This window comes from Asterias amurensis, chromosome 6, assembly GCF_032118995.1.
Source record: "Asterias amurensis chromosome 6, ASM3211899v1".
Lineage (NCBI taxonomy): Eukaryota > Metazoa > Echinodermata > Asteroidea > Forcipulatida > Asteriidae > Asterias > Asterias amurensis.
Window position 1 is genome coordinate 24,072,334 of NC_092653.1, and position 13,681 is coordinate 24,086,014.

A 13,681-nucleotide genomic window follows, 5' to 3' on the forward strand; every position below is an offset into this window, starting at 1 on the left:
AATGGTGTTAATGAACAGATCGTGACATTCTCAAGTACAAGAATGCCACCAGCACCCCTCTTTTTTTTTTTTTAGAGGGTCACGCCTCTTTTCTAGACACCGATGAAAGCAGTTAGCCAGTTGCACTGGCCTAGTTATTTATTCGGCTTTAAGATAGGGGCGTAGATTGGTAATGGGCCCCTACTCCAGAAAAATTAATGACCGGAAAAGAATAGAATAGCAGGTTTATTTGCAACCTTAATTTAAAAACGGTTGAACTTTACACTTGAAAACAAAGTAAAAAATGCTTTAAATGGAAACTTATAAAAAGCACTTCAGCTCTTGATAGATTCAACTATTTCGAGAAAGGGTTCACTTTGAAGGGGATTTGATAGTAGTTCACCCCAAATTTGAGTCGTAGAAGCGATTCAAGCCTTAATAGTTCATCTCGGATTTCTGGGGGTTGGTGTCCATTTAGTAGTCCCGGTCGATTTTATACCTTCCACCCAGGTAGTAATTGAAGAACAGGGCAGTTCTTTTTAGAACTGTCGACACACACATGGTGTCACTGCAAACCACTGATATGCCCTATTGATACCTCACCATGCAATGCCTCAAAATATTATTCACTGCGTTGTGGTAATTATACATTTTTTTAAACAGACACATAAACCCGGGTGCACCGTTGCCTGCCATCAGAAAATTACTTAGTCACCTTTTGTGAACAAGGTGTCCTATTAAATTGTTAAAGTATCACCTAATGGCGGCCTTGCTTTCAACAGATTCTAAAATGTTTTAGTTCTGTTATCTACAGGTAAGTGAACTTTCTCTGCATCATTTTCTCAGACATGTTGCACCCTCACTGATTCAATCAAACTGATTAAAGCCAACATTTTAAGGTGTTCCAGATGTAACCAAACAGAAACTCACACACTTTTTTTGTAATAACTATAAACACAAAATATGATTTGTTACACTTTGAAGTATGCTACACCCTAAAGGCGGTAACGTTTCTCAACATTTTTCTTGTCAAGAAAACTGACTTGGACAAAAAAGTACCCGAGGGTGCACGGATTTCAAAATATTCTGTCTGGAGGAAATATTATGAGTTAAATTCCAGACATGAAAACATCAAACAATTTCGGATAACATTTTGCCGTAAAACTGTAAAACAAAAATGTGATTTACGTTTTTATGTTGTATAAGGTCGTGGAAATTTGGAGCAGCGTCATAAACAAAGCTGTCAAGTCCCCGCAGGGGGTATAGGGGTGTGGGATACACATTGCGCCAAGGAGAGCTGGGACTTCTTTTTCTAGGTCAACCACTCCTTGTGGGGAAGTCATTAAACGAAAGTTTTTAAAACAAACCTTTGGCAGGGATAGAAAGTGGTGAGTGGTAATAACCGGGTTCGTTCAAACCATTCTGCCAGGAAGATATGGCAAGTTACTGCCACCTTCACTTAGGTAGTTAACATGTAACAGCATTAAAAGCAAAAAATACCTTGGAACCGCTCGTTTGTTTTAATTTTGTTTATGCAAGTTTGCCCCAAACACGACTTGGTATCGCATCACCAAGATTTAAACAAGTTGCACCAATTTCTTAACTAACAACATATATGTTTTAACAAACTGCTGGTGCAAAAAGTCCTCTTTGGACTCAAAGTAATGTATGAACATCAAATCCGTATACACAAAATAATCAACCTCTTGTCCAAACAAAACACTGTCATCATATTTCAATTTTATTAAGCTTTTTAAATGCTATTAATAGTCAACGGGAATTCTTTTACAAAAATACATTATTGTGCATAATATAGGTACAATAATATCGACATTTAATGAGTAAATGGCATTTATTTAATTCACATTGTAATAATATTAATTCGTACTAACATCATTGTCGCGTTCGTTAAAGCGTCCATAAAACAGTCGTAGTGTATAAGTAGTTCGGATCTTTCTAGAAGACAGCACATTATTATACATTGATACATTGAATACAGCACAATATCGGATCCACTTTGGGATACTTATGACCAGTGACTAAAACTGTAAGAAGTCGGTGTTTAAAGCAGGACAGATGGAAACCCAAATACACAGCAAAAAAAAAGAAACAAATAAATAAAATATAAAATCTTTTGCGATCCATTTCCTTGGCATATAACCAAAGATTTGGTGATTTGTGGGGAATAAAAGGCTGTGGTGGACTGAAGATACGAAAGTGAAAGGTCGCCAGAATTTGGTGAACCTGTGACATCAAAATGTTTTCAAAATATAACAGGAGCGTAACATAAAATCGCTTATAATAATAGCGTCCGGCCTATGATGCAAACCAACACTTGTATAACTTTAGTTTACATTTTGGCCGGTTCCTCACCAATTATTTGCTGAGCAAAGCAACATTTTCGGCTTTATATAATGTGGGGCATTTTGTGATATTCTAGTCTTTATTTTTGTTGTTGTTGATGTTTTTGGTGTTGTTGCTGTTATTTTTGTTCGGGGTGGGGGGGGGGGGGCAAATCACACTGGTCGTTGAAGTACAATAAAACTTAAAAAAATTACCAAACTTGTAGAAACCTTAAACAATTCTGAATACAACTATACAATCAACTCAACCACAGATTTGAAATACCAAACCGTAAGATTTCATTAATTCCAGTTCATTAATTCCAGTTCAGTCAGCCGTCAAACTTAGCCTTTACTCAAGACTGAAACAAGGTTATTTCAAATGGTTTGCACTACCCACAATGACAAGTCATGAGAGAGTATACTTGCATCAATACGGCCATGGAACGCACTCCTTAAAGGGGTGCGTTTCTCTGCAGTAATTGTAAACCTTTGTGGCTTGTAACACTCCAAAAAGGTAGTACTTTTTAGAAACGAGCCTTCTGCACCTTGAGAGGAGGCTACTCACTTGGTGATCAGCAGATGTTTGTCTACCCCGGCAACTTATTAGATCGCCTTAAAGATATACACCATTATATACAATCTATACACATGAGATTATACATACATACAAACATGTACAAGAGTAGACCTAGACAGATATTTACAAAGGGGCACGGTGTTTCTTCAAAGTTTAAGAAGCAATATAAAGTACGGCGTGTTTTGGGGGCAGCAACCAAAATCTGTTTAGTTTGTGGCTCAATATAACTTCATCACCCTGCGGCCATGTTTTGTCTGGTTTCCTAAATACTCAGTGATAAAGGCAGTGCTTAATCTCATAAGAAAAAACGCCAGACTAATGTTCTTTCCTGACTCGATTTGGTTTAAGATGACTGTGGTACAAATTCAAAATGGTCGCCTAACGATGCAGATCTGTATAACCAATAACAGATTTTAGTTCCGGCCAGCAAAACCCACCATAGTACGAAAATGTTTTTACAATAACATGACATTTAAAAAAATAATACAAATAATAATAAAATACAACAATAACCGCTCACCAAACTTCAACTGTAATATTTTTTTCTGTACGATTGTTACCATTTGGATTGTGCTCAATAACTTTCATTGTGAAACACATGAACACTTTAATTCAAATTTCATGATTATTATTTTAATTTTAATTTTAATGTGTCTGTTAAGGCAATAAGGGAAATAAACACCAACCCACGGCAATTGTTTTTCCATAAACTATGTTGAGTTTAGGTGGACACATACTATAACCCTATTTGGTTTGGCTAAATGTGTCTTAGCTGTATACACCCAAACCAAAGAGTGCACTCCTATACCATACCTCAAGAAGGCTAATGATACATGCCACTCAGGATGTATGGCTTAATAGATTCCCCAAAGAACCATTAATAGTAACCTTAATGTCTTCCCGGATATGCACACCTAATCATGTTGGGTAAATATGACACACAAACAACTTGTGCGTGACGCACTGGTGTTACGGTTTAGTTGTTAGGTTCGAAAGCTGCTATTATTTGTTTGTAAAGCCCCTGTCACACGAGAACCAAAAACTAACAACCATTGTTTTTAAATTCACTCATGTTTCCAAGAGCGATTTTTCTGATGTGAATGAACATTTCTGTAGAGTTTTTCATAAGCAATGTAAAGAGGAAGTATTAAACTAGACAACGGCTCGAGTAAATCCAAAAGCAAAATAGGCCCACATTCCAATATGGGACTTTTGGGACGCAGGTGGCAGCAGACATACCTTCGTTTCCTGTAATATGTGCAAGCTCAGAAATACGTAAATAATGTTAATTTAGATGGTAAGTCTGCTGCCACCTAGCGTGGCACCCAAAAGTGGGCGTGGCCTATGGCTTAATTACATGTACACATACTTCACACATGCCAATTGAATGTACATGTAGCCTACATTTTGTAAATGAAAGCCACAGAATCCTTTACGAAGATTTGTTATGAAAATGCCAATTTTGAAATTAATTAATTATACCCTTCCTTTAACAAATCAAATCTAAAGTGTGCTGGAGCAAAACATGATTTTCCAAAAATCATTACATATCCGGGGAAAAAATGTGTGGACCACAAAGTGTCCAAGGCCGTGACCAAATTAGGCAGCAACTGAGGCCCTAAATTAGGACAGGGCCTAAGAAGCAAACAACTTATTAGCTTTTGTGTTCCATGGACCCAACAAGAAACTTTCTTACAATAAAATTTCCAAATAATTTGAGGTTGTAAACAAATACACCGATAAAAATAGAGGTCATGTGTCGTAAAAAAAAGAAGGAAAAAGAACTTTAAATGGGTGTATATATTTATAGATATATTTACCAATAAGTTTTCGTAATTCTATTGCACTTGTAGTACTACTTACATAATAGACAAAACACACACACAGTCAAACGGTTATACACAGTCATTGGGTAAAGAGAACCGCTTTACGTTATAATCGGTGAAAAAGGCTGACTACATTGTACTGCAAAAACGACCGTCGATATTCACTGATGTTTCATGTCGTTCGTCAACTCCACAAAATATTCAAATTAGTTCAATGATAAGCGTAATCTTAGGAAAGTGAAGAAACAGTTTCATTGAATTATAAAAAAGACACACCGTCCAATCTCAATCTTAGAACACAAAAATACTGTACGTTATTCCGGAGGTCGTTGGTTTAAGTCCCACTCTGGTAAATTTGTCTTTGTTCAAAAACCAAAAACTAAAAACAAAAGAACAAAAGGTCTAACAGTTACTATCTCATTTATTTTTCCAAACAGCTACTTGTCAACAGCTTTTTGCGTGTTGTGGTCGAGCTGTTAAGTGCATCAGACTCAAGTTCTGGTTGCTGAGTCATCAGGGTGTGGGTTCGAATCAAAGTCATGACATTTTGTGCCCGGGAGCAAGACACTTAACTATAATTGCTTCTCATCACCCAGGGGTAAGTTGCGAGGGCAGATGTTGTTCATGTGATTGATTTAGCTTGATTCGGCTACATACTTGCATTTCTGGCCAGGCCTGTATGCTTTGTTTTTTGAAAGGTCAAGGGCACCAAGGCATTTCTCCTTGGTAAATGGCACCTTATGAGGAAACAGATAGGGACAAGGAAGAGTTGTAAACAAATTCCTGAAATCAAAAAATAAACCCGAACTTTAAAAACTGAAGGACTGTCTGATCAGAATCAGAAGATCAAAAAATGCATCAAACCAAAAAAAGCATCAGATGATTTCTCATGCTCACATGAAACTTGGGTGGGTCTAATTTTTTGTTTTCCTTCAAGGAAACTACTTCAATTATCTTCATAATCCTGTTGATTACTTTTAGAAAATTATACTTTCTAAATTTCCAAACCGATCAAGTAACAAAATAAATAATCTTTGTACAGATTTCCCCAATTATTAGTTCTTATTTTAGCTTTATGTAGTGACGTTTAGTTACCATTAACTATCAAGCCTGAAGTACCTGTACTTAAAAGCTCAACACTTTCTGTTTCCTGTTGATGTGTCGATATCAACAGTCAACTAATCACACAATTTTCTTCAGTTGAACGTCAACAACGTGTGGAGTCCAATAATGAATGCTGTTTCCCCTCAAAGACTTAAGAAACTAGACGCATGCTACTCATCCACAGATATGTTCCGTTGCATGACGTACTTGGTGTTGCTGATCAACATTCAACAGGTTTATCCACAAGCTTAGTGTATCTGTTTTCATGCATGAATCAACTAAATCCACAACATTGTTGATTAATGGTGGGGTAAGCTGTTCTTCTCATAGTGCTCCTGTCTAGCACCCACACATTCTTCCGTTTTGCAGCTTTGAGTCAACTAAGGATATCCTTTAGCATGTGGATAGGTTGACCCCATAAGCCGACTCCACACAGGGCTCTGTTCATAGCTATCCACAATTATTTTCCCTTTCCATGCACACATTAGTGATATGCTCTGAATGCTAACATGAAAACATCAGCTTATACATCTGATGTACCTGTCAGTAATCAACAACATCTCCACTACCACATGTTTCCAATTACCTATCCACAAGTCACTTCGGTGGTCATCAATAACATAGAATATCATTCTTGTATTTATCAGCTACATCTGGGACACTGATGGTTCATAACAGACAGTTATACATCAGCCAGTCAGTAGACTTTAACATTCAACGCTGTCAACTTTCCACACACTTGCTGATTTCCACAACACGAGTCAGCACAAAGAACCTGTCAACTATCCACACGCTGGCAGAAAATTTGAACAATTCCATGCACTGAGTGCTGCTTTTCAGCAACTCATATCTGTTGATTATCAGCAGACAACAATACCCTCGATTACAGTTCTTAGAGCTGTTTCCCGTCATACTCGTTGACTATCAACAGGTAATACCGTTGTTCATACATGATTCACCACAAAGCACTAATCACAAACCACAGACCAGCTGTTTTCTGCTATTACCCGAGGTATATTTTCAAAGTGGTATGGCTTCGCATCACTAAGTTCCCCAAACGATATGGCTTCGTTGCCATTATCAGTTATCCACACACCTGAAGCACCCGTTAGCTGTCAACACAATTGCATACACATCTGTTGCTGATCAACAACACATCACATAGCACCTGTCAGTTATCCACTAATCCCCATTGTAGCCCTGTGTTACTTGCAATTGGAGTTCTTGGAGCTGTTGCGTTTCAAGCTGTCAATTCCCCACACACCTGAAGCACCTGTTAGCTGTCCACACAAGTGCATCCACAGCTGTTGCTGATCAACAACGCCTGTTGCTGATCGACATCACATCACATAGCACCTGTCGGTTATCCACCAAATCCCCATTGTAGCCCTGTGTTACCTGCCATTGGAGTTCTTGGAGCTGTTGCGTTTCAAGCTTCCCATACTCCTGTTCTTTGGCACCTGATGGGCAGAGCTGTGGCGAAAACGGCCGGCGTTGGGGACGCCGAGTAATGATTCGTTCTGCTCGCCGTCGACAGGCGGGAAAACAGAACTGACAGACAAGGAGGACATGGAGCTGGAGAGGTTTGAGGTTAGGAGGGAATGATGGAGGGATAGGCTGTTGTTGGCCGAGTCGCCTTCGCTGGGAGGATGCTGTGTCTGACCTATCAGGGCGGATATCAATTTGACAAACAGCTCTGCGTTGGCCTTGATTTGTGCTTTCTGTCGAGAGAAAAATAATACAATAGGTAAAAATACTTAAACAAACCTTTTCTAAAAAATGATAATATTAAGGAGACAACAACAAAAACAAGTTGTGGAACAGGAATGTCTTCAAGAGATTTGAATACAGGCAACGAGATTGCTTCTCTCAGACCAGCAGGAAACTCATTCCATAGATGCAGGGCAGCCATGGCGAATGAGCTATCCCAAGCCTTCCTTCTAGTTCTGGGAACAGCAAGTCGGGTCTAATCAGCTGATGAGCGGAGTCTGTGCCAATTTGCAATCTTTAATAAAAGCACCTATAGAAGCGTGTAATACCTGTGAGAAATGGCCAGAGAATCTCCACAAACCACCAAAGCCAATACCCTGGAGGTAGGTGGTATGTTGCTGAGCAGTCTCTTCACTGGCCAGGGTGTTCTGGACAATGCTTTGTACAGCACTCAGCGTTGCCTGATTGTGGCAACTTTTCAGGATACTGACTATCTTGGAATCTAGCAACAAGTGCCTGTCAGCAAATGGGGAAAACAAAAAACACAAGTCTTAATTAGGCGACTCTTTTCACCATCCAACTGTTTGACCATTTAATATCAACAACATTGTCTTGATTAATAAAGTATTATATGAAGTATGTGTGAATTGGGGGAGATTTCAAGTGGAATTGGCTTGTCTTGGCTTAGAACTATTAACATGCAGGTTCGTGATATGAAATGCCATTATAATTATGCTTTATTTGAATCTGAGACGTGCTACTGCAGTAATGTAGCAACCCAAGATAAGCAAACCCTGGTGCAATTGTGCCATACACATTCATTCAGTTATTGTTCAATGTCTCCTCCGCAATTATCTAAAAGCTTGCCCCGAATCATGTGACATAGCAACCGTCTTGTAGTCTGAGGAATCCAAATTTAAGCGGTAACTTGGGATCAAGCATCTCATTGTACCAGACAATATTTAAATCTAACATGCATATGGCTTATTGAGATGGCATTAAAATACTTACACTATGGGGAAAACTTGTGGGAATACTTGGCTTGCCTCGGCAAGATATTCATACAGGATGCCTGCATCTGCTTCATTTAAATTACGCACCAATGTCGCCTGAAAAACAACAAAATAAACCAGAGGGCAGTCAGACACACTGAACGAAATGTTGGGCAGAACAAACGCGCCAAATTCCTGTGGTAGATGTTTTAGCAAAGAATGTCTAGTAACATGTGGTATACACACTTCCCTGCTTAACTGTGAAGTACACTTGATAAAAGCACAAAATTCTCTGCTTCTCTAAGTGGTTGGGCCGGGGGTGTAATAAATGAATCAAAGGGGAAATTGAGAGTTTTGGGGGTATTGTAAGACTCACCAGTACTGTCAGAAGCAGAGCTTGTATCAATGGATCAGTGAGTACTTCTTCATCAAGTAGTACATTCTCTGATGGTGTTGAGACCTTCCGCTCTTTCCTCGCTCTAGGCACAACGATAGTACCACTACTCATCTTCCTCTCCATCTTCGCCCTGCGCTCGACGACGATATCAACAGCTTCAACTCTCCGCGCGGATGACAAGGATGTTGAGGAAGAGGAAGACGTTGATGGCGGCGTGGAGAGAGCCCCGTGGGAGAGGTCCAGGCTCTTATACGGCTTCAGCTGCATTTTGTCGCCAGTGCAGCAGGCCGGCTGCCGCTGCAGCGCAGAGTCTAAGCTCCTCTGTGTTTTGAAGGCGCTGGCTGCGGCGATACTCGCGACCGCTGTCTTCTGCGGAGACCTTGCTTTCTTGGCGGGAGACTTAGGTACGGGTGCTGGACTTACAAAGACGGTTTGTTCGAGGTCCATTTCAGAGAGATGCTGACAGCCACGGCGGATGCTGCAGCGACTGCGCACCTCTTCGGAGCAGGGTAAGAGGGCAGCGAGGTAAGGTACACTCTCTACATTGACATCAAACTTATCCCTGAAGAACAAGAAAATCTCATTTAAATCTGCAGTTAAGAGTTTTCTTATCAGCTTCAGGAAAGTGTTGTGACCTTTACCTTGTAGGATTCTCTTTTACATATCCTCAGCTTTTTATATCTTTATATACATACTTTGTCTATGCCTTGCTCCCTGTAAGGGAATCCTAATGAACATTATTCAAAATCCAACTCACAAATGGATTAATGTAAACGAAATGTGCACATAATAATACTAATCAAATCAAAAACAAACAAACCACATTAGGCAAATAACTGTTGTGGCAATTTGGGTAGGATCAACGTTTGGTAAACACTTACACATCCCGGTTTTTGGAGACAATCTCTAGCATCATATTGAGAATACGGATGGTTCGTGAAACTGTGGTGTTGCTGGGGTGTCGAAAACCTACAACAAATAATAAATCAAAAGGAATTGGTACATCTTCGGTAAAGATACAGGTAGATGGAGAAAGAATACTTAGAAATTTGTTCAATGCATAACCAGAAGAGATATGGTGTGAGGTTTTAAAAAGCTTCCACTGAAAAAAACACAAGTAACACAAATAACTTTTTATTATCAGAACAAGTTGAGTCTTGACAGGCGAGTTTAACATTTAAAAGATGAGAAAAACTGTCAGCTGTAAATTTGTGCATGTGCTTTATTGTGCAGTTCGCTTATTGACCAGTGTTTTTACCTTTCAGGAGATGTCCAACTAATGCAAAGTTGAAATTGAATATGAAGCTGAGACCCACGGCATGATCCATCTGCTTGAAGTGCCACTCCTCTAGAGGTCGACGAACTTCCATCAGAACATCCTCAGGGCTCTGAATGAAAATATAGATACAATAAGAGGCTAGATGCACAAGTACCATATTGAAAACATACCACAATACATCTTGAGTATAAACCAAGCTGCCAATATGGACACCATGTTGTAGTATACATGTTTCTATGCCAGGTTTTTATTACGGGAAAACTTCATTAAAGAATTTCCAGAAAATATACATCAGAAAATATACTCAGAAAACCTAAATCCTTTTCACTGATTGGGTGTGTTTACATTAAATTACTTGGGTCATTAAACTTAATGGATGAGCAGTTAATGTCCCTAGAGCAGTCAGCAGCCCTACTGGTTTGTGTATGATTCCATGAAGTCCACTGTTTGGAAGAGGAATTACATGGAGATAACAGGTGTGAGTTGCCAAATGAAAAGGATGTTTTGTTAAGCCCCTCTCTTTCATGGAGCTTTCCCGCAATGTTATAGGTGTGTACCATATTGCTTCGAGTCAGTGCGCCATGATGGTCGCCGATGATTTTACCCAGAATTATTTGCATGTCGATCATACGCATTGGGACATGCATATAGGCTATTGCATCGCAGATATAGAATATTATTTGGTTTGACCATTACACAGATGCAGTGTAGAGAGTCATTGCTTTTAAGTTTGGATGGGCTTGCAGCCATAAAGATGTTTAAAATGCAACGCAAGTTTTCATTGAACAGCGCCCTCATACGTACCATGTCATTGAATATGCCTTGCTCATCCAGCGTGTGCAGGTTCTGCTCTAGTAGTGCCAATCCAGCTGCGTATAATGACACTTCGTCCAGCTGTAACACGGCTATTGCCACCCAGAACAGGAGACTGTGTAGTGAATCACTCTGCAGATAGGGCAAAGAGGGGTCAAAGTGTAAAGGTCAAGAATGATTACCAAAGGTCACATACTCTCAGCTAGTGTCTAAGAGAGATTTGCGGTAACACCATGTGAATCTCTTTTGAGTAGCGTTCGTTCAGAAAAGAACTGGTAGTTAACGATTCAAAGGTTTGACCAGTATGCTTGGATCGTCTCAATGAGAAAAATTACGACAATCAGATCAAAACATTTAGTCTTTCTAATTTTTTGTTTTGGTTTTCAGGTTTTGTATGTTGCATTTAGATACCTGGTCATGTACATGTATGTAATGTTGTCATTTAGCCTTCAAGAAAGACTCTGCTAGTATCGAAACGTCAGGCCATAGGTTGGTAAGCAGTTTGCAACAGCTAATTCTATTTTCTCTATATCCTCATTGTGTCTCTGTTATTTGACATAATGATAAAGAAACGAAGCTTACTTTCTGCAGTAGAGGTTGTAACCTGGTGAGTGCGATTACAATAGACTCAATAAGGAGCAGACTACTAGGAAGCTGAGGCGGCTCCCAATCCTTGACAGCGTGTACAGCACCGGCTAGCCTTTGTAGTAGAGTCTTTATTTCAGTCGGGTCTGTCTGTTTACTGATACAGCCAAAGACTACCATGGCACGGGGCTGCAGGGCGGGGTTCTCAGCAAAGGCAAACCTGTCAGACAGAAAACAAAAAAATGTTTGATGTAAAACCATGTGTTTATCTACATGTACTTGTTGACAAACAATGGTTGAGAACTTGTCTTACTTCTATATTCTACTACCATGAATGGATTTTTCGGAACTCATGAGCTTTCTCTACTTCCGTGGATTAGATTTTCTGGATTGAGGAGACTTCTCAGTTCTGAAATGGCTTTTTCATACACAATATCAACCTCTACCAACACAGGTTCCCATTTATACCCCCCTGGGTGAAGAGCAGCAATTATAGTTAAGGATGCAAGTGTCATGACCGGGATTCGAACCAACACTCCAATGATTTAACCACCAGAACTTGAAGTTGATGCTCTAAACCATCCTGCCGGTTTGGTTTTCCACATTTAAATGTAACAAACCTAAACACAAATGTCAATAACCACCCTTTTTTCACACTGTAGGTGTGTTTTGAATCAATTTTTATAAAACTAAAATATAAATGTTATATTGTAGCAAAGCAAGGAAACTCTACATTAAAATGTTGTGACTTACTCTCTGGTCCGTCTATGCCATTCAGCTAACCACTGACATTCTGGTATGTCTCTCATACATGCCTGCAAAGTTACAGGGAAAATAACAGTATTGTTATTTGGGTTTAGAATACCTGGACATCAAGTAAGTAAATAATCACAGAAATAATCACAAGACCAGGAATGGAAAATTGTTCAGGCCACACAAATAAAACGTCTTGTTACTTGGGTTCAGAATATCTTAACCTCAAGCAAATAATCACAGAATAATCACAATGTATTAAATGGAAAATGTTGGCGAGGCCACACAGATAAAACAATTTAAGCATTGCAGAAATAATCACAAGATACATCGCTGAAGAGGTTCACAAGGCAATACAAATTAAACACTCTGTTACTTGGGTCCAGAATGTATGAACACCAACTATGAGCAAATAAATCGACAAATAGTCACACGATTTGAGCATCTAGATAGATAGCCCATCATGGTGGACTGTGTACAAAACATAAGTAAATAATGCAGGCAGCAATAAATCACAATAGATCAAACAATAAGTAGTCAAGATTCATGTCAACAAAATCACAGCTTAAAGACAAAGAAAAGTATTGTTTAGGATAAACAACAACAAAATGACAAGTTTTGATATGAAAAAAAAATGCCGTTCATGATTCATTCATGTCCCCAATATCAGAAGAAAGCAAAGGCAATGATTACTGAATTCAAATTGCAGATACCATTAGTTATGCAGAAAGGTTGGTAGAAGTGAGCATGAAATACAAGTGATACTGCAGAGGTATCCGTTTTACCAAAATAGAACCAAATTCACCAAAATCAAATTACATGTACATGTGTACAGCGCCGGATTTCATACAGCTGCTTAGATACCAGTCATAAATTGTATGACATGGTATTTTGGCTGGTAACTGTATTCTGGTAAGCATAATTATTTTGCGCTTAGCTACTTTTTAGGCTTAGAACCTCTATGAAATTGTGCCCAGGAACTAGGAAGGCATTTACCCCCAATCCTAAACACTGCTTACCTCCATGATCTCTAGCAATGCATCAGTCACAGTCTCTAGTGAGCTCAATGGCATGACTTCACTCTGCTGGCTTACCGGTCGTTCCCTGTAGCTGGAACGGAACGCCGTGACGGCGGCGGATTTCACTTTACTGATTCCGAACATGCCGTAGAACTTGGGTAGTGAGAACTCAGTCAGCCCAAGATCTAAAACCTTCTTTGTCTCCTCTGTGGGTTGAAATTAGAATGATAATAATTTGCATCCCTGACAAATATGGCTAGTTAGCCGAGTTGGTAGAGCACTGGCAAGTCAGTTCGAAGGTC

At 39.3% G+C, this 13,681-nt stretch overlaps 1 protein-coding gene across 2 annotated transcripts in view; it reads right to left on the minus strand.

Moving 5' to 3' along the window:
- Positions 1-1,711: 1,711 nt before the first annotated feature.
- Positions 1,712-13,681, minus strand: part of LOC139938898 (neurofibromin-like) — a 55,889-nt gene continuing 43,919 nt past the window's right edge. For both annotated transcript variants that reach the window (XM_071934550.1, XM_071934549.1), the window contains exons 46-55: positions 13,380-13,585; positions 12,361-12,422; positions 11,605-11,827; positions 11,014-11,154; positions 10,189-10,318; positions 9,812-9,899; positions 8,910-9,492; positions 8,553-8,650; positions 7,871-8,057; positions 1,712-7,552 (exon numbers count right to left, since the gene is read on the minus strand). In XM_071934550.1, coding sequence (XP_071790651.1) covers positions 7,226-7,552; positions 7,871-8,057; positions 8,553-8,650; positions 8,910-9,492; positions 9,812-9,899; positions 10,189-10,318; positions 11,014-11,154; positions 11,605-11,827; positions 12,361-12,422; positions 13,380-13,585 — 2,045 coding nt within the window. In that variant the 3' untranslated portion in view covers positions 1,712-7,225. The remainder of the gene's footprint in view (positions 7,553-7,870; positions 8,058-8,552; positions 8,651-8,909; positions 9,493-9,811; positions 9,900-10,188; positions 10,319-11,013; positions 11,155-11,604; positions 11,828-12,360; positions 12,423-13,379; positions 13,586-13,681) is intronic.